General features: G+C 43.9%; 1 protein-coding gene across 1 annotated transcript; it reads right to left on the bottom strand.

Moving 5' to 3' along the window:
• Nucleotides 1–2,657: 2,657 nt before the first annotated feature.
• LOC149359409 (uncharacterized) lies at nt 2,658–22,056 on the bottom strand. The gene is made up of 7 exons (XM_089567671.1): nt 21,960–22,056; nt 18,177–18,238; nt 13,671–13,775; nt 11,614–11,640; nt 8,396–8,462; nt 5,792–5,953; nt 2,658–2,668 (listed from the first exon to the last, which is right to left on the bottom strand). The coding sequence occupies exons 1-7, from the start codon at nt 22,054–22,056 to the stop codon at nt 2,658–2,660; spliced, it is 531 nt and encodes a 176-aa protein (XP_089423797.1).
• Nucleotides 22,057–25,281: the final 3,225 nt, after the last annotated feature.

Raw genomic sequence — 25,281 nt, 5'->3', positions numbered from 1 at the left:
GAGTGGTGCACAGCGTCGACAGGCAGTTTGTTCCAGTCCCGAGCGGTCTGAACAAAAAACGAACGAAGATGGGCTGTGGTCTGTGCTGGGGGCGGATAGACGGCTTTAGGATGGCTGGTGCGGCTTGACTGTCGATGAAGTGGTAAGATTGCTGAAACATTGAGTGGCGTATTATAGAACTTGTGAAAAAGGCACAGCCTGAAGATGCAGCGTCGCTTTTCAAGATTAGTAAGATTAGCCCGTGATTTGAGTGCAGTGACACTGAAATGATAGGAGTAGTCTGAGAAAATAAACCTTGCAGCGCGATTTTGTAGAGCTTCGAGGGTGTTAGAAAGATTAGCTTGATGGGGATCCCAGACTGCGCATGCGTATTCTATTTTAGGTCTGATAAATGTAAGATAAGTAAGTGTTTTCACGGATCCAGAGGCTAGGCGCAAGTTTGGACGGAGACAACCAAGAGTGCGATTGGCTTCGTTAGTAATGTTCATTATATGCTCTGACCAGGTTAGTGTATCTGAAAGGGTGACGCCAAGGTATTTGTAAGAGTGGACAGATGAGATTACCGAGCCATAAATGGTGTAACTTGATGCCTGATAGTTTTTCCGACGGTGAAAGGAAAGCAAAGACGTTTTCTTAGTGTTTAGGCACATTAACCATTTGTCGCACCAAGTTTCAATTCGTTTAAGGTCATCCTGTAAAATTCTAGAGTCATAGGTGGTGTGGATGGGGCGGTAAAGTACGCAGTCGTCTGCGAAAAGGCGGATGTTAGAGGATATGTTACTAGGCAGGTCATTAATATAAATTAAAAACAGCAATGGTCCGAGTACTGTACCTTGGGGGACTCCGGAGAGGACTGGAGAAAAAGACGAGGAGCGGTTGTTAGCGTACACAAATTGCTTTCGGTTCGTAAGGAAATTAGAAATCCAATCTAATACAAGGGGGTTAATGCACAATCTTGAGAGTTTAAGTAGTAGTCTCTGATGGTGAACATTTTTAAGGTATATCTGAAAAACTTTATTAAATGTACATTACTGGGAGGAAGTTTGAAGTAAAGTGAGAAAAACGTGAAGTGGCGTGATTCGGCTAAATGTGGCAGGGCAGAGCACTAAGCACACACTCTCCATATTTTATTTAGCGTGGAAGTTTATACCATCTGTGTCCCCAAAAATAATTCATGTCTATTTTTGTGCTCCAAAACGAAGGCTTTACCCGGAGCCTGTGGCGCTGCTGCAAACAGATCGCCTTTATCGCAGCTCTATTTCCTGTTTACCGTTGAAAAAGGCCACAAAGGGATTGAAAACAACAACGCCGGCTTGTTTCAATATTTATGAAAAAAATACAACACCATTTTACCTTGCTGTCTTCAGTTGATTTGGAGCAGCTGTGAGCCCTGTTTCAAAGCAAACAAAACTGTCCTGGTGAGCAGGCAGAACCCTTTTTTAGCTGACATTCTGCTTAGTTTGTTAAGGCGACATTTTTGACCACTCTTAACTGCTACGAGTAGTCTACTACTGCAGTCTCTGAACTGCTAATCTCCTCCCATTGCGCTGATTCTGATTCACCTCTGGCGGACTGCTTCCATGCCCTTCCCTCTACCAGCAGCGGCTGCTCTTGAGCCAGTTATGACTGCCTATCAGCATCCACTAGTAGGAACACCGGCCATCAGAATGTGTCCAAGGTGTGGTCCATCCTGTAGGGGTTCCGAACACCCGGAAGAGTCCTGAGGCGTCCGGACTGAGCTAACGCCAAACCAGTATCATCATGCAGCAAAATTTGAAGCCCCATTATTTTTAATTATTTTTTCTGACAAAAATATTCTCTCTCCGTGCTCGTCGTTGCACTGTGTGAATGTAAGCATGAAGCAGCAACTATACCTAGCAATTCCTTTTTTGATTACTGGAGTCTTCATGGGGCCTCTCCCACAGCTTTCCTGTCAGGAAACAAAATTTTCCCAAATACGTTGTTTTCCTACCCTTAGCTGTGCCGAAACTTGTTTATTTGCAAGAACATGTTTATTATTCCTTATTGCTGATTAATAACGTTATGTCTAAGCAGTGCGGCATGGACTAACTCTTATTCATTCTTCTCAGCCAGCCTCAAACAAAGAAGTGTCCAGAAAATAACCTTGTATACCTAGTCGCGCGGGCAGAGGCAATTTTTGCTAATGCAAATGCATTGCTGCATTGTAACAAGTACCAATATCTGATGCCTTCTCTACGCTCCCTTGTAAGGGTAGGGACACTGAGTATTTTAATCCTTTAGCTGTTCCAATTTAGTCGTTTTCAAAACGTTTCAGCCTTTTTATGGCATGTTTTTTGCGTTCCGAATGCATTAACCAATTTGGTCACTTGCAAAACCAAAAGAATCTCAAGCAAAGAATATACATTCTTTAATTTAATATCGATTATGACGTCGTCACGCAATCCTGTCATCTATTTATAAATGATACGCGCACTTATGCGCTTAGACGATGTGGTCATGCATGCACAGCTGCTAAGCAATTTGCACACAAGTACCGAACTGTTTCCAGGTCTCAAATATATCGCCACATGGGAAAGCGCTATTTTTGGCAGAATATTAAGAGGTACCCGTGTCTTCAAAGTAAAAGCTGGGCTCTCTAACAAACAACGTTTAACCTTTAACTTGTACAACACGCCTCAAGCAGACTCTGCAAAGAAAGAAGAAAGAAAAAGCCTAAAGTCCAATTGTTGAGTTGAGTTGGGTTTAATGGCGCATAAGCAACTAAGGCTATCATGCGCCATAAAGTCCAATTGATTAGTATCACGCTCTGGACTGCAAGGCGAGGTGCCCCGTATGTTCATTCGAAAGCCGATGCTCAGTTATTAATGACGTAAAGAGCGCCGGAATCGTTTTCATACAATATAAAGTTAAAGTAACCAGTGAATGTCTGAGCTGTCGTTTCATTTTTAGGGTGGCTTATTTGCCAATAACTATGTACACCAGTGCGTTAGATACAAGCTTCTACATGCCCTCTGTGGTTGCAAAGAGAAAAATGTACAGAAAAAGAGAAAAGGTAAAGACATAAAAAATCCATGGTTAGTGAATCAATGCAAATGAAATATGAGCGAAATGAAATATATGGCCCCAAAATAATGATAAAGGTGGCAATAACCGTAAAACAATAAAACGCAGATTAGCGCACCCTGTTCTTGGACTGAATGACGCAGCCAGAAAAACGATAGTGAATTCTTTTGGCACTTAGCCTTGTTTCGGAACTTAGTTACGAGGACGCGCAGAAGGAATGAAACAGTCTTCAGAAAAGAATGTTTCAGGTGTTGGGTTCAACAGTGCGATGACTCCCAACATCTGTAATAAGGTGCGAGCAGGCGCAGTAGAAGGCACAGTAGAAGGCACAGTAGAAGCTGTAATAAAGCCATGAAAACATATATGGTTTAGCAGCCCTTACGGCTCCGAAGTTTTAGCATCCGTATGCTGTTTCTGCTAATTATTGTACTTTGTGGAGGTCATCTTCAAACGTCCCTTTGGCGAATGGTTTTCGTCACTCGCAAATATATACACATGCGCAACCGGAGAAGTAACACTGTACTAGCAATGGCTTTTAATTGATCGCTTTCTAACTTGTTTGACGCCATGGATGATGAGCACATGCTGATGCTCCCATTATTAACGATTAAAAACGAGTTTTTACAATTTTTTACATTATTTCTAGCCAATTTTTCTTTTGTGCTTAGTAATATTTTGGAATTCAACCCTTCACTTCTACGTAGCCATCAAACGCACAAAATAGAACCTGCCTTTAAGGGGAACGGTAAGAAAGCCAAGACAGCCATATGCTCTTTTTAGTGAAATTGCACTTCCGGTCCTGGTACCTAGAAAAATTAAAAAGGATAAGATTTCTAACTAATTTCCTAAAATCAAATAGTACATAAAACGAAAATTATGTCATATGCCTGGTCATCAAGGCAAAAAATTTTTAATGTTTGATTTCTTATGAATTTATCAACGAATGTTTCGTTGTGTTGAAATTCCAAACCGTTAAGAGCCATCCTCAATACTTGCATTTTGGTGTTGCTGCGCTCTATAGCCAATGGAAATAAAAAAGCATTAAAACCTATTCACAGATGTACACAAAACAGTATGTGCATCAAGTGTTGACTGGGACCACGCCTTACCATCGTGCACAATGTCACCTTGGATATTGTTGTTTGTATACATGGTTTTTCTCCTTCAATAGACATAACCCTTACTTTGACGTGTGTAAGATGTCCATAGTGATATTTATTTACTTTTTTTCCCTAGATTTATAGGATTCGTTTTTCCAACACAAGACTCGAAAGGAGCAAACAACGTTTAAAAATCTTGCAGTTTTTACTCTCTTCCAAAGAGTCATTACCACTTTCTAAGAACGAATTCCTTTTTCACTTTTTCTTTTTCTTCTGCACTTTTGAACCCGAGTCTTTTCAACCCTTAGTAGTCTTATTTCGCTAATTTGCAACGTTTTTGTTTTCTCGCTAGTTTCCTTTTCTTTTTTGCAGAAGGCGATTAGGCCGCACCCATATCGGCTATTCGCGTTCTCGAGTTTTCCTCTGTGCGTACCGCATAAGTTTGGTGTCGAAAGCAGCGGTGCATCTAGCATATTTTCCTGTGGCGTTGTCATTTTTTACTATTTAGTCCTGTGATGCATCTTGCGATATTCAGAAATGCGCAAGAAACGAAACGTTCTGGTTTTCCTGACATTCATGACGTCTTTCAAGCTCTGATGTGTCAAAATGAAGCCTCCGGTGATCTTTCAGTATGAAGGAACATTCTACAGGTATATGCTCCGATTGCGGCATGAAGTTCGGCTTTGCCGTGAGCCTTAGTTCATCTGTACAGGAAGTAAACAACGGCTCATGGCGACTTTATCAAAAAGACCCCCCCACCGTGGAAAAGAAATAAGAAGCGTTGAAAAGGAAGAAGCATCTTCCGATTTCATTTTACAAAGAAAACATGAAGCTCAGTTTCGTCCTCTGACGAGAATTTCAGTGACAGCTCCTAATTTTAATGTTTCTATGTACATGTGGAGCAACAGAGCGCTGAAACTCTTATTTTAACGGTCATCCTCGGAATTATTCTGCCAGTGCATTCGAACCCTCCCATCTAATGTTGCGCCTTGGGGTGCGTCGATGTCTCAGACCCTCTTTTCATCGGAAGTGAAACGAATGACGTCGCGTTGAATTTCGCGCTCGTGAGATCTCTCGGTCTAACTTTTTGTACTCTCAAAGACAAAGATTAAAGTTTCTGAAGTTCGTGCTTGCACCGCGTGTTGATGGCATAGTTTCATCTTAGCGGAGGCGTACTCTAGTTGAAGTATACCGGATTACCGGATGCCTGCTGCCGGTGCGCAGTGTCAGTTGCGCCCTCTACCAGGCCGTGCGGCTGGCACTTCCCGTGACCTGAAGGAAAACGATATTACGGTATACTTCTACACCACAACGTCCTTTTATTTGTTGCCACTTGACTACAAAGAAATGGAATACCTCTTGCATTGGAAGCGTTTGTATTCAGTCGACGAGAGCCACTTTGTACATTTTAGTGCACAAACAGCAATTCATTAGCAAAATGAATAATGACACACGTTACGGCAGCGCCTTAATTTCTCAAATTTCCTTTGCATTCTGTCACGAAGTAGCCGGTTAGAGGCTCGCGTGGTTTTTAACGCGATTCCTAATTGCGCGCAGCATCAAATCGGCCTTTGCTACCATCAGAACTTCTAGCGCCCGTCCACATGCGCACATAGGCTTTAAAGTATTCAGCGCAACTAACTTACGCTGCAAACTTGGGCCGTAGTCTATACGCTGTCCATTTTCCGTGCTCAGTTTCACGCCCATTTCGTCCTCTGTGAGTGGTAACTCAGAAGTACCTGCGGTTTTCATGCTTCTGTGGCCAGGAACCCGGCCATGGGCGGTTGCCGACCGGACCTTACCATTGACTGCAATCGTATGCAATATGCAACTAATTGTGAGGTTCATTGCAGCGTTCAGTCAATAGCAGGCAATCGGGCCTTAACACTGGCTCTCATTGGCTGCGATATGCAGCCAGTGGTGAGGTCCTGTCACCAACCATCCATTGGCCTGGTTGCTTGTCACCGACGCTTGAAAACGGTGGGTGTACCTGAGTGACTGCTTAGAGAGGACTATACGGACGCAACGGAAAATGAAAAGCTTATGAAATATACTCACGGGCCTAACTGTCCACCATGGAGCGCTTTCGAGGGATGTAGGCGCCTTCAAATTCACGGCCGTAGTTAGAGGCCGCGGTAGTTCAAGGTGCTCTCACACAAAGACCCGACCATAAAGGCATAAGCAGCCACGTTGAACTATTCTGAAATCTAGAGGGATTTCTGTACGGCACGACGCTGGAATAAGCTGGCGCGCCAGTGGAGCGGATATGCAGCTCTACTCAACCGCTGGCATCTGAGCGTACCATGCATGAGCAATTCAGTGCCGGCTCAGCTGTTGAGGGGGAGGGGGCCGTAAAATTGATCCGAAAAATACTTCCTAATGCTTTCATTATTCTTTATTTGACCCAATGCTAGTGTCGAGCATACCCTGTTCGCTTCGTTCAAATCAATCCTTTTTCTCTACTACACCAACGACCCTCCTACAAAGTGGCGCTCTCTGGCGGACTCAATGGCTCACGCTCGTCAGTTATTTATTTCAGCTTATCAAAAATGAATTTTTAGGGCTGCGTCCCTCGGGTATTACAGTAATTTTCTCTTTCTTAGTTGGCATTAGGCCCTGCGGAGTATTGTGTCCCGGCTTTTGAGCTTTTTAGCAGAGCGTCATGTACAAGTTACACGAAGTCCTCTCAATGCTCGGTCTCTGCCCGTTTCTAAACCTACCAGCATAACATATCTATTTTTTGCGTATTTTTTCATTATCGTGTGAGAGAGCAGGCAAATGAAGCAACTTGATAAGGCTTGCTGCGATGCATCTTATTTATTTATTAATGACACAACAGGTCGTAACGCCTAAGCAGGCGAGGTGACATAAAGAAATATGCACAAACAAAGTAGTAAAACAAATTCTAAGCCAACAAATATGTGAGCAAAGTAGGATCATTGGTGACGCAAAGCAAAAATGCTCAACATGGTTATTGTACGTTGTGATGTGGTAAGCTTTTATAGTCATTTATAGCCTGCAAAAAAAAAAACTAGCATTGAAATAAATACTTTTGGCTCATCCAAACCATGGGGTAAACGAGTCTGTCAGTGCGTTCGATGTGTGATGTTCCTCACAATTTTAGGTGAGGTACTGTAAAAAGTCCCAGTCTTGTTTGGAGCTCGCGAATACTATGCATACAAATTTCTATTCTGGAAAGTTTATCGGGAGTTCTAACCATAGGATTTATTTCGATAATATTAATGCTGGCACTAAAACAGATCGACTGTATTTGGGAAAAATCAAGCACACTGATTTTTTATGTTATTTTGCGCGTTTAGCCGGTAACTATGCATATTCTAGACAAGAAAACCGCATTCGTAATCCCGCTTTATAAGGGTTTCGTATGTTACTGCTTTAACCTCTGGTGTAGGCCTTAGTTACTTGGTTTAGTGAGAAGGCTTGCGTAAGGCCGAAGAATGGATGTTAGAAAAGTGTGCACGTGTTCGAGCCCAATTTCCTCGGTAATGTCCTCAGCAAGAAATTGCACTGATTTGGCGAGGACGAAGGTGAGAAAAAGAGCATATGGATTTATTTTTGTATAACATGACGCAAAACTTTTTCCGGAGTTCAATATCACACTCTTACTGCCAGTCCAGGCAAAATATTTCGTGAAAGGATGTTAAAACTACTGCCTGATGATCAGTTGTTCAGGCTTCGTCAAAGAGAATAGAGTAATCAACACACTTACGAAAGGCCACAAGTTCATTACTCACACTGACAACGTGGCTGCGATATATCAAGAATAGCGGGTGGTCAAGCTAAGCTGGCTAAGGGTCAGCAGGTATGAGAAGGGCGCTAGAATTTTTCGCATTGTTAGTAACAAACCGGTTACGTCTTGTCACCAGTCTCTCGACGCTCACGCCTCTGAGCAAGCACTATGGGCACCGTGTCACGAAACAAATGATAGAGCTCGACCTACCAACGTTCTTTACAGACGTAAGAATGTCGTCTAAGCTTATAATAGCACTTGGATTGAGTAAATGTTAACAGATTACCTGCAAGCTCTGGTATCGCTGTTATCAATAAATATGTTATGGATGATTGTTATAACTTTTGGTGAGGCACCTGGAGATGCATGCTCAGTCGCAGCATCGTGCGCAAGTAAAGAACACCACCATTTTGTATAGCAATTTATTTCTCACTGTTTCTGGTTTACATGCCTACCACTCCCATTTTCAACAGAAACGTTCAAAAACTTCATATGTGACCTTTGAATATTTCCTCGTGGCATTCCAACAGTTTCTCTTTCATTTTCTCGGCATGCTCAGGTCCTTCCTGTACAGAGAATGACAATCGCTTGCTTCGCGACTAGCAGAAAGTTCTTTGCAACATTAAACTCGTACTTGAGTAGAAATGTGTTCAACGCTCATGCGTAAATTTTATGGACTTCGCAAATATCACTTTGATACAAAATATACGGTCCTACGCACACTGATATCTTAAACTGAGGCCGACATAATCTCCAAATAACAAGTACGGAGTATCTGCATTTTTTTCGGGGTTCAACTACTACCGTTAACACTTCATGCTCTCTCTGGTCTGCCATTTCCACGCAGTGAAGGGCAGTAATATATGCAAAGAGCGAAAGTAACAAGAATATTCCTGACATTCGGGTCTTCGAAATACCCGTGTAAGAAGCTTTCCATAAGTAACTTTTCTGCTGCTAATTTCTACAAATAAAATTAAAAACAAAGCAGTCAACTTGCATTTCGGCAAGCAAGCTTCCAAATAATTTGCACAACCTCAGCTTTTTTGCGTGCACCAGAGTAACAATATCAGAAACTGTGAAGACTTTTCAGATTAACTGGAATGCTGTCACTGATTCACGCGTCCTGATAGGTGTTCGGCCACAATAAGTGACCACTTCGATCGGACCATTTGCAGGATATTTATTATATGAGAACTGGTCGACTTGAAGACTCAGCACAATTCTGGAAGGATCTAGTAAAAAAGCACCTGTTTTTAGATCTAGTTGTAAAGAGAGTCATGAGGTGTTCGGCCACAATTTTGTAATGTAGTTAGTTCCTACAGAATTATTCGTACAGAGCGAGAAAAGTATTTTGAATATTTCTGCTTTGTTTCAGGCGTTGCATCACTTAAAACTTTATGGCATTTTTAATATGATCCTTCTGCGCAAAATATGCAAACATAAAACTAAAATCCGGAGCTTGAGCAACTGCTGTTTTTGTTTGGTTTGAGTCCGTAACCCATTGTTTTAAAGTGGAGGTCTAGAGTGTGAGGTTAATGGGACATGCTGCTTTGTGTGAATGCTATCCTGAAACTTAGGCGAACACGTTCGTTCGGACTGACAACTTTGGCAGCAGTATGATCATCCCTACTACACCTCCGGAGGTCGTAGCTGACTGAGAGAAAAAAAGATGTGTGAAACAAAACATATTTTACTGATTTCTCGTTTCCTCTCTTGGCTATGGGCCTAGCCGTAGCACGGGCCAGCGGATTTCTTTTTATTGTGCAGGGCTATCAAGCGCGAAGTAGGATCCCCGCAATCGAGCAGTTTTGCTGTTACCCATCATGAAAATTCAGAGGTTACGCTGAAAATTAAACCTATCACCTTGAGTTGAACAGACGAACTATATAGCCAATGAACCATCGCGGCGGATATATCTGAGAAAGACGAAAGTGAAATTTTCAATAGAAGTTGCGACTCAGGCTGTTAGGGAGGCGTTTCAATAGAACTAAAGAGAAGCATTTTGCAGAAGTAAGATTTTGCTTGAATTATTTTGATGAGGACTGAAGGTTGATGGAGTGGTGAAGTCGATGAGAAAAGAATTAAAGGAGGTTTCTTTTATCACTTAATTTCCTTGCCACGTTTAAGACGCGCTATCTTCATCCCCATAACGCTAACTACTTGCATTGAAAGACAAAACCTGCTTCAATAACCTCTAATGGAACCTGTCCTGCGCCTGCGGCAGCCACCTTATTCCCGGAGGCGCTGATTTCCTTATCTGCTTCGGCAATTTGTCTTTATCATCCCCTGCTCCATTCACCTCTCTTTCTAGCAGAAATAAGTGAAAAAAAGGCAGGCACCACGACACAGGACCGACAGTTATATCAGTCAAGTACCCAGGTGTGTGCATGCCTTGTGGTAATCAGGTTTTTTTCTGCTGGTTTGTTTAAAAAAACACCAGCAAAGCAGGTCAATTGTTAACTATTTTGCTGTGCTACCCTCTCAATCTTCGGTTACGGCAAATGACCTTAGGCTATTTCCTCTCCGCACTTCATTATCTGCCCATGCTATTTTCTTCTTCACTTCACCTGGTATTTCATTAACATGCGTTTCTAGCCTTATCTATTCTGCCTTCATCCTGTCTATAATAGTTGCACTTAACATTTCCCTTTCAATAGCTGGCTTCACTCCTCAATTCCAAGCCTTTACTTTGCCGTCAATCCATGTCGCCCATAGGTAATTACTGACAACGTAAGTCAGTTTGATATTTTCTTCCTGGGGAATATTGGCGCGCTGCCATTAATCACCTAGAGTACCTGCTAGGTGCGCTTCGCCCCATTAATATTAGAGTTCAGCGGTAAGTGCCCGCTCCTTAGTATAAAGGTTGGCGTTAAGGGCCACTAGAACGTGTTACCTTCAATGTTGGAGTAAATGTGGGTGACCGATACGCGAGGAATGTATGGAGCCCACCAGTCGGCATGCATGGTGTACATGCCCAGCCATCACATAATGAAAGACGATGACGAGAAAGCGGTGTACCTTGGGGTCGGCACTGTGGCTCGAACGGTAGCCGGCATTGCCAAAATGGCCTAAATAATTTCAGCGCAAGGCCAGATGCAGCCGGTACAAGTGCTGCGTCTGTCGTGGGTGGTAGACGCGTCGCACGACCAGACGCTCAGCAGAGCCGGGGACAGTATCCAGCAATACTGCCCCTCTTCCTCGTAACTCCAACCAGTGCTAAGACGGCCTACCGAAAGACATGAATAGACCACTTTTTTCGCAATCAATCCTTGGCCCCATACCTCGAACACATCTGTTGCCACTTCTTAGATAACAAGGCTTTCTTATGGCATTGAAGGATTGGAAAATGAGTGCTAGCTCAAGAACAAGGATGTGTGGAAGAAAAAAGAGAAACTGTGCGTATATGCACGCAACATTTTAAATCTTTAGATGAATTTATTGCAAAAAAAAAAGACACTAACAGCTTCTCTAACAGATAGCCTTATCGGGTGTCCTAGTCGTGCATGGAATTTTTTCTCCAACCTGTTTCGCTGTCACGATCCGCGTTTGCGGTCAGTACCCGGACTAGGTAGCTGCGTTTCCTTCCCAGTTTTGAATGTTTCGCTGCCCAGAAGAACTGCACTTTCCTTCACATACCCTTAAAAATACCTTAGCTTCACAAAGAGCAAGGGGAATGTGTTTCGGAAATACAGAAACAAGCTTTGAGAAAAGACTTACCGAGTTCACTGTGACAAAATCTTCGAACTGGAACGAAAGAGTTTAGCAAAAAATGTTAGTTCGATCGCAGTGTAGTATTGCTATCCGTGAAAATTACCAAGAGAGCTTCACTGTCATAATTTTTTTACGGGAAGCATTCGATTTCTCACTTTGCATCAAGAGTATTTATACATGCAATTAATGCTTCTTATTTGAGTAAGAACCAGCGACAAGAAAACAAAATCATACTGATACGAGCTTTTTCTTCAAGGTGCCAAATTCTGTCTGAGACAACTTTGTAAGGAAACTTTGTGGGATACTTCTAGTCGTGCTGCTTGAACTGCAGCACAATAGAAATTGCTAATTCAAACACACAATGGCATGTGATTAGCAGATTGAACGTAAGGAAAGGGCACTAGAATCTGTGTCGTACGGGGCATTTTCGTTACCTGAAATATATGACCGCTGATTTTTGTTTTACGCTTAGATGCGGCACACCAGGGCGCAGTGGAGACGCGTGGAGATGAACATCGCGCGCAACAATATGTCATCCCACGTGGTCACTGGCACTGCGCCCGAGTTAATGCAAATAAAGCAGGAGCCCCATGCCGGTTTGAGGGAATGGACGTGTCGTTGCAAAATGGTCTATAAGAGTTAGTCACGATTTACTCTGATTTTGCAAGCTTTTTTGCTATTTCTTCTTTTCAGGGATCTTTCAACGCAAAAGCACTGGTAGTACTAATATTTTCTTTAATAATCGCTCAGAAATATTGTCGCAACACTTTAGCCCAAGTTTGTTAATTCATGCTTGATCAAGGCCGCTACCACGCGGCCTTAAGACTTTGTACCGTGAGAAGAGACCGGATCTGTCTTGAATGATTCCAACCACGCGCAACAGTTTTTATAGCGTGCATGATGCGTATTCTGCGCAGCACAAGTTTTTCCATGCGATTCGAATGGTTGCCCTCACATACAGTGTCACAGGCAACGAGGCGGTGGAAAGCCTGCACCATAGCCTGACACCCTTGAATGGATTACCTGACAGCCTTGCTGTCAAGTAATCGATCAAGAAAAGTGCCTTAAGATGCCAAGATACTCTCCAGAGAAACGGTGCTCAGCCATTTCAGTACCCTGTGCACTTCTCCCTAAGCTATGTGTGACGAAGGCAGTAAAAAGATCCCAGGCCACATTGCTACATCACACGAGCCCTGCTCGTACCCTTGCGTGGATGTATAACACGAGTCTGGCGTCGTCTCTGCTCTGTTTCACATGAGGTGTGTGCGGTGATGTAGCTCATTATATATGTGCTGTCCAATGTTCAGCGTGCAAAGGTTCGCTTCCCTCAAGAAGACAGGAGCCCCTCACAGTTCCCTTCAGTACATTGCCTATCAGCGCGGAAAACAGTTATGCATAAAGGAGGCTTCACGCCTTCTTTCAAGTTCCTTCAGTACTCGGGTTTGGACTATATATGATGACAGCGGGAGTTGACTATTGACTGTTAAAGGTTATTTTATTTATAGCGAAGTATATCATTTAGGCCTCATGAATATATGTGCCTCATTTGTGACTTTAGCGCTTAAGTGTTGCTACAGTGGAGCAGCTGCCGGCAGAATCCACAATCTAACCCCACCAGCAGCTTGCAACAACCTAAACCTCTTTCTATGATGTTCAGGATAGTTGCAGATGCTTTGTTCTCCTCATCTCTAAAGGCTGACATCACAATCAATTTAGGTTCGGATGAGAATGGCCGCTATTCAAATCTTAGGCGACCGTTCAGCGAACTTGCTGTAGAACCTCTGCCCTGTAAGTGCGAAATTTTTCACTTCAAAAAAGAAAAGAAGCTTTACGCCACTTCCTTGATAAAAAAAAGTCCTTTAAACACATATTTTAAATGCAGCGCACTGCCCTAACCCCCCCCCCCCCCCCCCCTACCCGACTAAATCCGCCATGCTTGAAAACAAAGGCAATCGTTAAATCAGTCGACTGCCTACTGGGACACAACAGTTACACATATTTAAATGTTCACGTTGGGATACGACATCAGCTAGGGTAAATGCCTTACACCTTACTCAATTTACCATTGCAGCTGAGGAGTCCAAGGACGCTTTGCACATGAGCTGCACGGCGTCAAAAAATGACATACCACCGAAAAGTTCCATCAGTTCCTTAACCTTCTGGCCCGCCTGCGCACAAAACAGCACAATACATTTAAACTCGCTGGTAGACATAAGAACACTGTTTAAGCTCCAGAAAATGCACGCTGCGTAGTTGACAGCACGAATGCGTTAAAAAATGGCTGTAGAACCCCAGATGTCTTACGAACTGGTATTCTATATCAAACTGGAGAAACAAAATGACGTCACCATCAGGGGAATGTGGTGCATTAGTAGAGGGCGGGCTCTCCACATCACGTGCAGTTATCTCACCTTTCCTCCACCTCGTAGCAACTTTATAACAGAAAGTCCTTATAACAGGAAGCTTCTCCGTCTATTTTTACTTTCGCAGCTAGATTAAAGTAAAGGTGCGGTAAGGCTACAGCAACTTACGTGAGCGACAATAATATCTTGTGGGCACAAGTAAAATAAAGCTTTTAAATTTGCTTGACCAACATGACCGGGCACATGGGAGGGCGTCCGACTGGTCGGCGGTCGCCGTGTTCTAATTGATAACAAAAAGTATGTGGCGAAATTATAAATAATTGTGGCGAAACGGCATGCGAATAGCGGGCCACAGACTAGAAAAAAAGGTACAAGTTCTAATTCAGCTTGGTTAAACGATAGATCTTTTCCTTTTCTTTGCTCTCAATACACGGAAAAATCTTAGGCCAAAATTATTTGTTATTTATTTTTTTATTTATTTTATGATTAGGGCTTCTAAAGCATTGTAGGGGGGAGGGGCAGAAATACACAGGACACTCTGCAATCTGGTTAAGAAAAGGAAAAAAGATAATAATAAAAGAGAAATAAAAGCAACAACAACAACGGCGAAAAAGAACAAAAACGGCATGTATTCAAAGCACACGGGTAGGTTACAAATGCGCAATAGTTTGGCTTGAAACAGAATGCAGCAGAGTACAGCAACAACGTATTAAAAAATGAAGGAACAGTCATACAGAACATGATAAACGCCAAGTGCAAGTTATAAAAAAAAAATAAAAAAGGACTTCAAGATATGTTAGTCAGGGAAGTACGAAAGCGGTGGTTGTCGGTGATAGCGACCAGGGCAGCAGGTAGATGGTTCCAGTCACGGGATGTTTTTGGTAGAAATGAATGTGCATACGTCATGGTGTTCTGAGGAGGTATGGCGACTTCGACCTTGTAGCAATGATAGACACGGGCAGAAACATGAGCAGCATCTGTGATCAGGCGCGTTCTGAGTTGATGGTTATGATGATAAATTTTATGGAGAAGGCAAATACGAGAAATCTTACGACGGACAGTGAGAGGGGGCAAATTTAGACTTTGTTTCATGTTAGTGACGCTTGCTGTGCGGTGGTAATTATTGAGGATAAAACGAGCAGAGCGATTTTGTAAGATCTTCAAGGTTTTATTCAGTGATACATGGCCAGGGTCCCATAAGGATGAAGCGTCCTCGAGATTGGGTCAGATATAGGTAGTATATAGCTGTTTTTTCAGTGAAGATGGAACTTGTGAAAAGTTGCGTTTCAGATACCCAAGCATGCGATTGGCTTTGGCTGTTATGTAATTAGTAAGAATCTTCCAGGAAAGGTTATTAGTAATGTGTACTCCAAGGTACTTATAAGTTGAAACGGAGTCGAGTGGAGAACCATTTATACAGTAGCTTGGACAGGATGATTGACTGCGGGAAATTCGCATTGTTTTGCATTTTGCAGCATTCAGTTCCATCTGCCAAAGGGAGCACCAAGAAGCGATATTATTTAAGTCAGCCTGGAGTAATAATGTGCAATAATAAACCACACAAGTGATACAAAACGACCAAGGGACTATATCTCCCTCGACAAAGTGTTCTCATGCGTAGGAAGCTGGGCTACAAAGCCCGACGCTAGTCGTGCAGTTTCATCATCATCAACATCATCATTAGCCTTACTACGACCACTGCAGGGCAAAGACCTCTACGTGCGTAAAGCAGGCACTCAGATGACTGTGTGGAACTGCTGATGTAGGTAAACGTTCAAGGAATTCACTAGTACAGCCAATAGGGTCCCTGATCGTGGACGCTGTCATGTTAATTAGGGCGCGTCTTCGGCACCCATGTCTAATAATCAATTATTAAACTATTAAAAAATGTTTCATTTTAAAAATCTAGGAAGCGTATTGATAAACACAAGAATGTGGTCGAAGAGCCACGTGTACATGCAGTCACGTTTTTATCAATAACGCGGTCTACATCTTTAGGATAACGAATTTTAGCAAATAAGTCTGCCGCTCACAAAAAAAAATTGGGTGCCAGCTTTAACTTTCTTGTAGTGCTTTGAGTGGAAAAATTTTTTTAGTAGTGCGCTTGCTCATTAAACTATAACAGTGCTTTATTTCTGCCAGAAAGGATGTTCTACATGTGGTGGATGCGCTGTCCTTTATAATGCGCCAAACACAGTGTTCGAAGTCTGAGGTGCGGACGCCTATTCGTATGTCGAATAGGCGATTAAGAGTGAATTTGTGTATTTTAGATAGCTGGGCGATGACGCTGTTACATGACATTGTTAACAATGCCAGCTGAAGTGCTGTAGTGTTAGAGGATGGCCTTTGTGCCGCAGTATGGCCTTGTCGCATTTCTTATATGTAAGCCTTGAAGCGCCCGAACTCATTAAAAGGAAATGGGTGGCACAACATTCAGGGCTGCAGATTTGACATGGAGGAGGATTAGAAACCTGGCATATTGTCACGTAGTTGTGACTGCAGTCGGGCGAACAGGAAAACAGCGAGAATGTCTTCGAAACGAAACTCTTTATTTGGGCTGACTTGCGCCCGCAAAGAACTGAATCATTCGGGCTGGTCCTTCCAAGGCGAAGAAAACGTGGCTCACTTTGGTCTGGTTGTCTCAACTGTTGATCACGGCGACACGCTCAAACTGTTCCAGCCACTCTTCTGGATCCTCGCCCGGTGAAGCGCTGAACGTGGGCGGCAGTCGGGGCTGGTGTAAAATAAGGGGGGCTGGTGTCGTAGCCATGGCTGAAGCCCAAATTGAGGGGTCCTTCTTCGCTCGCATGCGGTCCGGTAGCAGTCCGAATTCTGGTGGACACCTCTGGAGACGACGGCTGCTTCGCCCTTCGCCTTCGGATGGGACGGCTTCTGCGGCTTTCTCGTGTTCTCCTTCGAGACGGCTCGGGCTGCTCTGACGGCTCCCAGGGGATGAGGGCGTTAGCATCTCCACCAGATGCCACATAGCGGTGACTGCAGTCGGGCGAACAGGAAACAGCGAGAATGTCTTCGAAACGGAACTCTTTATTTGGGTTGACTTGCGCCCGCAAAGAACTGAATCACTCGGCGGCGGCGTAGCAACAAGCGTGCTCGGCGGTCGTCGGACAGAATGCCCGCCGCTGTCGACCGTGCTATTTTTAAAGCTGATTGCGAACTTTCGAGATAAATCTTGGAAAGTTACTACAACATTCGGGCGCAAAGTAGAATCGGCTCCGCCTGGATGCGATCAATCTAGATAAATCTAGGCTCGTATTACGTCACAAACGAAGCGATAAAGCGGCGTGTCGGCACCCTTGAAGTATGAACAAACAAACACTACAAACAAACGCTACAAAGATTCGAGGGCAATATTTTGAAAGTTATTTCTAAGTTAATCTTTTATGGGACATCCAGTCCAGATCATACAAGTTACTTCTCCTTGAGGTGTTAGATGATAGTTTTGAACTTTCAATTTTAATGAGACAAGTTGTGACTGTTCCTTTCACAATCTGACCTCATATTTTCTTTTTTAATGTTCGTTAGAGCTACCTTTATGCACCCAAAGGAAGAATACTGGAGAACCTTTAAGTTATGGTGCCATTCCGTTGGCAAAAGCATTCCTATCAATTTCGAGCACTGTGTAACTTGAAAGGCACAAAACCTCGGTTCTCAGGTTACATTTAGTTCATTCGCGAGGTTCTACAGCCAAGGTTCTACTGACGTTGTCGGATATAAAGTAATAGACGAGCAAGAACAATCCTGAAATAATTTTTTATCTTAAACTACACTGTTTGATTTGCCTGCTTGTCAACCTCAATTTGATATTGAACATGAACAGACTCGGCATGCAGGCAGCCCTTAAAAACGGCTGGCAGAACTTTTGTAATGAGCCACTTGCGTATCCCACTGTATTATTCGATCAACAATAAAATATAATTAGCGCTCGGTTGGTATGTTGCTGTTCGTTTCACTGATTTGAGGCCTGCCTGGGCTCAGAGAAGTGCATGAAAGGAAGAAAACGACACAAACCCTTCTTGTAATAGATTCTTAGTAGCTAGAACGGCAGCAGTGCGTTTGCTGCCCACGCCTACTAAGTGTCTGTTATTGCACTTTATCGTGAATACTTCATAAGGTCCGATAAGAACAGACTCAGAGCTGAGAAAAAAGCAGGAAAAAAGAAAAACAGAATGAACATTGGATACGTACGTTCCCCGGAAATCGTTCTATTACGCAGGAAACGAACTCGGTCATAGGTTCTTCTTCAGCATCTGCACAATGACACACATCATCAGGATACTTCCGTAATGAGTAATAGATGCACACTCAACTTGTTCTAGTTTGCAATGAACAATAGGCGAGTTCTTAAGTGCGCTGAAAATCAAATTTAGGCCAAAATTGTAGATTAATTCTTACCTCAATGGTTTTACTAACCTGAAATCAGGAGCCATTCTTGCTGACTTAGCTCACACAATCATTCATAGCCGAGATATAATTTGACACCTCTTTTTTCCATTCTTTGGGTAAAGCAACGTTGAAGCAATTTTTTTTTATAATTGGACTTGGAGCACCTTCTTACTGTCTTTCATGATGCGTTCACAAGTATCGAATCGAAATTAAGCAAAAACAAACGCGAATGGCCTTTTTTTTAGCATACATATGCAACCCGGGCCCAAGCGGACACCTTGGGTCGCGAAACTGCCGCCTGTGATTGGTTAAGAGGTCGTGACGACGCGCTGAGGACCGAAGACGCTGCACCTCTGCGCAGTGTTGTGAAAGCGATTATGGAGACTGATGTTTCGATCACCTCCAAAGAAAAGGATAACCCAGTTCGTTAGTTCGACGTATCATCAGGAACCCAAAAAGATACGACTGAAATTGTTCTCTGCCTTGCGCAAGCATACGCCAGCGGGAAAGGCGCGTATGCATTCTGTGCTTAAAATGCGTCAGCTAAACCTTGGCTTGCATTTTCGCACAGGAAATGAGGTGAACAATATTCAAACCAATGCCAGTGTCGGATGCCTGCTGTCCCGCCGAAAAGACCATAATCTTAAAGAAAAGGCCCAAGGCGTTGTGTACAAAACACAAAATGCTCAGAGCACGTGGAAGTATACTTCATGAGAACAAAGAATTTCACGGACAGAAAGAAGCAGCCCAAACCTGACTTACAAGTGAGCGAAAGCGTAGTGGCCCAGCATTGAGAGGAATTTGACCACAGGATAGACTGACGGAACAATTGTGCTGGAGACCAAGCCAGATCCACTCACAAGGCCATGGCACATTCAGCAGACGCCGGGAAGTATTGATCGCTCCCTCTGGACCCTTCCTTATTCCTAGATTCGGAGTTTTAGGTAGGTTTAGTAGAGTTGCAGTCAAATTTAGGTGCTTAAAAGCCAAGGTGCAGCTCGCCCGCAGTCGCACCTTCACGAAGAAACCGAGGGAGGTTTAAAAACGTCGCGTTTTGTTAGAAGAACTTAGTTGGCACTCATTTCTCACTTAAATTTTCAGCTTAAACTAGACACAACCCTGTCGAATGTTTTAACTATGATTAGTGACGAGACAGCAGCGGGTGGAAAAAGAAAGATGCCGCAAAAGAACAGCTTCGATGCTTGCTTGGTTGGACGCGTCCTCGCGCGTCCTCTACACGTCCCAGGGGGTCTGACAGCGCCTTTTCTGAGGAGAGCGACAGATGCCCGAGCCTCTGTACACCCTATGCTGGGGCACTGTGAGCCGTGAGCGCGTCAGGCGCGTACCATGCGGGAAAGCCTCTCGCAGACCCACCACTACCTACGGCACATCCGCGGGATCTGCTCAATCGCCTGTCCGCTCTCGAGTAATCGTACCGCTGATGTGTAAAGCGATGATCAGCACAGAGGCCTCCAGCCTGTTCCCTTGCGCGACAAAGAGGAGTGGCGCATTAGCTGCCACACGCTGATTCTGTCTGCTTCCTATCGCGGGGTCAGTCCTTTGAGTCACCGCTGTCAATACTTCGCACAAACCTCCACATGTAGAAAGTCCTGAATGTCTCAAAGTAATGAAATTAGAATTAGACCTCCTACCTTCTCTTCTAGCAGAGGCGCTTCTTAGCCACGGTGACACGTTTCTCATACGCCCGAACATTCGGTGGAGCCGCGTCGTTGTTCAGCCATGCCTTTTTGACACAAAGCCGTGGAGATCGCTTTAGCTCTGCATGCAGCCGCTGTGACGAAAATGTTTCCAGCACAGTATGCTTGCTTTGGTAGGCTTGAACATCTCCCTCTTCCCAGTAGCGACCCTCTGAGCTGGAAGCATTTTATATGGCGCTAACAGTGTAAGACGCCATAGTCGAGGCCGTAGTTGTCCGTGCATCTGAGCGCAGAGCTGTACAGACTGTGTGGAACCTGGTGCTGAAAACTCAGCTAACGCGTTTAGTACATCTACAACGCACGCAATACGGGGAACAATGCGGCTGACAAGAAAAACAACGCTCGCTGAAAGCTCGCTTGGGTGGCTCGAAGTATCTGCGATTTCTGAACGTCATGGCGCCCAACATGAACGAGGCTTTGTTTTCTGACTTTCTCGCCTGCGCTCGCCTAGAATGCGGGAGATTTGAATATGACGCTTTGAATTGGTGACTGCGTCAACATTTCAGACAAAATTGAAAAAATAAATTCACAGACGCGATCAACAACAGGTCTACTTGAGAAACCCAGTACGTTAGGAGATTTGAAAACCGCCTCAGGGTGCCTCTTTGGGTAGGAGGCGCTTAAGAATTAAAGAAAACAGTTATCGAACTTGACAACATTATTGCGACCATATTGACTACTGGATTGCTTATTTCACCACGCAATACCAACCACACTCTGAGCGTCGCTTTACTGCTCACTTAACTGCTTAGCACCCGTACTGCAGGCGCGGTGGTTTGGTGGCGACAGGTAGAAAAAGCAGTCCAGCCATGAATATGGCGACACTAAGGCTGGAAAGGTCTATACGCATCTGTTGTCTACAATATGCTTCTAATCATACATTTCTATTTCCTCAGCTGGAAAGAAATCTGCATACATTTCTAATTTTATGTTTAGTTTTAGGTACGCACGCCTATGTGCAATCGCTTTCCAGTTATAAAGCATTGTTTCTGTGTTCTAGATCGCATGGCAGAAAAGCATAGCTCGCCGAGTAACTTTAAACTATTTACGGTTTAGCCATGGTGCTGCGGTGGCATTTATTGTTCAAACACCTCCTTTGGAGATGGGTACGCGTAAAATCACAACGCGTAAATCTCGCGACATCTTTGAACTTGCAGGCTGCCGACGAAACCGCCATTCTGAAACCGTGGTGACCGCATTCACAGGAGTCGCCCTACTCCGCAAGCGCAGAACGAGTGATTCGACATTGAAGTACACGTTCAAGTGAAATAGTGCGGTCAGGCAGCTTGGCGGTTACTTTGTGCCAACCTTAAGAAAAGCGTGCTCCAAAGGCTGCCTCATTTAGGGCTCCTTAGTAAGGCGTACTTTAAAATGGACCGAGCGAGAACTAAGGCCGGCCGCTCCTAATAGATCCTTACTGATTCAATGGGCGTTTTAGATTTGGCCCCGACTACTTTCTTTCCGTGAAAGACTCGTATTTCTTTCTTGCCAATCTGTTCAATCACGGCATACATGTAAATCTAAAGTGTTGTTCGTGGAAGTTGAGGCAAGACCTAAATAAACCAAGTACACTGCAGTTGGTTGAAAGCAACAAAATATTGTTTGCCGCTGTGTGCTGCCCCTCAGAATATTGTAAGATACTACGTAATAAGTTCGTTTCATAAGATTAAATAAACAAAATGTGTGACATTCTATCTGAGCCCAAGCGCGTTCTTTCAATCCGTTCCGAAGGTTGAGAAGGGGCATTCGATTGATACTTTCTAGTAGCGGACGAATGAGATATCAGAAATATTCAAAACATTTCCCGAACTGGTAACAACTGCTAAGACATGATCTTAAAGACCTGTAGTGGACAAAGTCTACTCACAGCAGTAACTGTTCACCGCATCCTCGAAAGATATAGCATTCGCTTCTGCAAACGTGAGTAAAACTGCTAGCGAAAGCACCACTGCTTGGTTAGTCATTTTTCATCGACTTCTGTAGGCGACTCCAGGAAATCCGCGGCGTCCTACATTGCCGCCGCCATAAATATGCTAACCGGCACCTGTATTTGGTCAACCTAGCAATTAGCGGCGTGTTTGAACATCGCGGTAATTTAGTGTCCTCCACAATGAGGGAACGTAAAGCGCTTTAAAAAGCTCGCCTTTTGCAATATAGATATCGCTGACCATGGCCGGATTTGAAGTGGCATATATATCCTCATGAATACATGACATTTTTTGTGGTTTCTAAATCTTGCATTTGGTGTGCTTTCAAGGAAGTCGTATTGAAGCTTGTGTTTAAAGAAAGCGCTTATTTGATGAGTGAAACTTTTTTTTTGCGAAGTCCATCTAATCGAGTCTTTTCTAAACCCACATTTCCCACTTGTTGCCAAAGTGCGGCAACAGTTAGAAAAAATTGCGGCGGCCCCCTTCCAGGCAACGCACATAGTTCTCTTTTAAAAAATACCTGTCCCGGTGAGTGCAATTTGAACTGTAGAGTAGTGCCTTTGCATTTCCTTTACTTCGTTGATTAATCAAGTGCTTGAGTTCTCGGGTGCGACCATTTATATGAAGTTAAATAGGCCGCTTTCCTTAGTCTTAAGTTTCATTCTCATCGAAAGCCTTATTCAATTGCTGTAAAGAGGCCGCTAATACGGATCTGCGGTTACCTCTCTCTTGAGGCAGGTGTCACAGTGCTAGAGTTCCCCACTTTCTAGTCTCACTGCATATTCAACACTCTTTCCGCACCAGCAAGACTTAGCTTCCGGTTGAATATGCTTCCGGTTGTGATGCATTGTCCTAATGGACCGTCATTTATCTAGGCTTGTAGCAGGTGAGCGTGTGCGAATACCGAAAATACGTATGGGCTATGAGTGACGAGTGACAATGCATCACAAGGACGAGCGATATCTTAGAACTGCGTCATGATTTAGCGCTCTTCCTTGCGGTGCCTCGTCCTTCGTCTTGTTTTGCATAATGCCTACCATGCATTCCAACTAACTCGCCCAACTTTCTGTTCTAAGCACAAATAGGTAATTACACATCAAATAGTGCAGTGCCACAAGGCTCAGTCTTAGCACACTCAGTATTTCTAAAGCTTTGATACAATCAGTTTCCAAATCAGGATAAAGACCACCTATGGAGTTCATGAAATACTCACATGAAGTCACGATATTGTGCACATATAAACGTATTGAGGCGCAGAACCTTCACTTACAAGAAGCCTTAAACACACTGGAAGAGTAGGCCCGTGAAGCCAGCCTGAAATTCTCGCCACAATAGCCTAGCTACATTCACATGGCTAACAATAACGCACGAAAGAAATCACAAACTAAAAGGTTCATACTCAAGATTGGTAACCACACACTGTAAGTTGTGGACGAGCATAGGGTCATGGGTGGGGATAGACATAAATAAATCAGGCAAAAGTACACAATGCCTCCATAGGAGAAAGAAAGCAGCACCAACTACGATGCATTTGTTCAAGCGTACAAGCCGCCGCGGTGGCTCAGTGGTTATGGTGCTCGGCTGCTGACCCCAAAGACGTGGGTTCGATCCCGGCCATGGCGGTCGAATTTCGACGGAGACGAAATACTAGAGGCTTGTGTACAGTGCGATGTCAGTGCGTGTTAAAGAACCCCAGGTAGTCGAAATTTCCAGAGCTCTTCACTACGGCGTCTCTGATAGCCTGAGTTGCTTTGGGACGTTGAAGCCCATAAACCAAATCGTAAACCAAACCAAGTGTGACCCATCTAGGAGTGAAGAAGCCAGAACCAAGAGGCGCAGACGTCTTGTTTGTTCAGTACTTCACCTAAGATACTGTACCAGGCTCAGTTCCACTGAGTGACAAGACGACTATGGGCGGGGCTAAAAACGTTAAATAGGAACGTAATGCTCGCCATCATGGCACTGAAAAAACTCATGGCTACCCCGATTCTTCAGGGATATGCCGAGTTGAACACCCTTAGTGAAATTATTGAACAGTGAGAGGCAACAAGGCATCTCAAGAGAAAGTACTTTACTCCCATTGCAGCTTCATACTGTGAGTGACAGCCCAGTCACCGAAAATGACAGACCATCCTTCGTGGGCATGGCCATCAATAACTGCAAGCAGTACGACCAAGCTCCATTGTAGAGCAAAGCCGACAACTCAAACCGTGGCTGATATAAGTACACCGACGTGTGTAGTTTATACGGACTTATCGGTCATTGAAAAGGAGGGAAGAACGGCGAATACTAGCCATACACATTCTGAAGTAATCGCTCATCTCGAACCATCTGCACCCCCTTGTGATGGAGCTCTACGAATTCCTTGATGGCATCAAATGTATAAATTTCGTAGTCTCTATATGAGAAGCGCATATCTACACGGACGCCTTAGCGGCTATTAAAAAGCTCAAATCATCGACGAAGGCATTAAGTATAAGGCAGGAGACACATGCTTTCAATATATACAGAATAAGATGCGGCCAGATACACTGTACAGAAGATGCTCAGAATATTTACCAAAGGAAAGGAGAAGCCCCAAATACGAATGCCTCCTCGACTAATTTTCCTTTTGATTTCCGCTCAGCTCTTACCATCTTGTTGTCACCTATAAGGAGAAGTACACGTGCCCTAATTGCTCCTTGCGCTTACCGCCTTCCTCATAACTTAAAGAAATATGATGAGGTATCTCTTGGGAGTATAAAGGCTCAGGTGGCCCTTATCCCGTCGGCGACGTGCCGATGCGCTGTTCAGGAAGATGCAGTACCCAGCACATGTCCCGAATGCTCCACACATGTCGCGCAGGTAGATATTCGCCACTTTTGTGGATGTGCCTTGGAATGGAGGACTCAAGAAACCGACGATTATTAGAATTTCGAAGGCACCAGGGAGGAACATCTTTGCTTGTGACTAATGGACGACACTGAGAGTAGGAGCCTTTTTAGGTTTGTGGAAGAGAGCAGCTCTTTTTATGCCCCATCGCATGCGTTAGAATAAAAAAAGCGCACTTTCGTTGTTAAAGGAAGTAACAGGAAAGAAACGATGCGAAAGAGGCTGATATAGAATAAACTAATTTCAGGAGTGTTCGTCCTTGGCGCAGTCTTTAAGGATGACCTTAAAGAACGCATACCCAAATTAGTAAGTTTGTGATCTGCCTAGGTCTAGATTCGTCGAATTTTCGACCGTACCATACGGCTAGTTCATTAAGGAGTGTTAAAAACG

Source organism: Amblyomma mixtum, chromosome 2 (assembly GCF_055824585.1).
Source record: "Amblyomma mixtum isolate Tamu chromosome 2, ASM5582458v1, whole genome shotgun sequence".
Classification (NCBI taxonomy): domain Eukaryota; kingdom Metazoa; phylum Arthropoda; class Arachnida; order Ixodida; family Ixodidae; genus Amblyomma; species Amblyomma mixtum.
Note: the sequence above shows the minus strand (reverse complement) of the source record. Positions and strands in the feature narration are given on the sequence as shown.

Bases quoted from the DNA above. Each gene is read 5' to 3' on its own strand.
- LOC149359409 (XM_089567671.1), bottom strand. From the start codon at position 22,056: ATGACTAACCAAGCAGTGGTGCTTTCGCTAGCAGTTTTACTCACGTTT. The intron at 11,641-13,670 runs GTAAATTGAGTA...CTTTCGTTCCAG, and splicing joins TGGACTCCTCAGCTGCAATG to TTCGAAGATTTTGTCACAGT. The intron at 5,954-8,395 runs GTCACATATGAA...ATACGATTGCAG, and splicing joins CCACGAGGAAATATTCAAAG to TCAATGGTAAGGTCCGGTCG.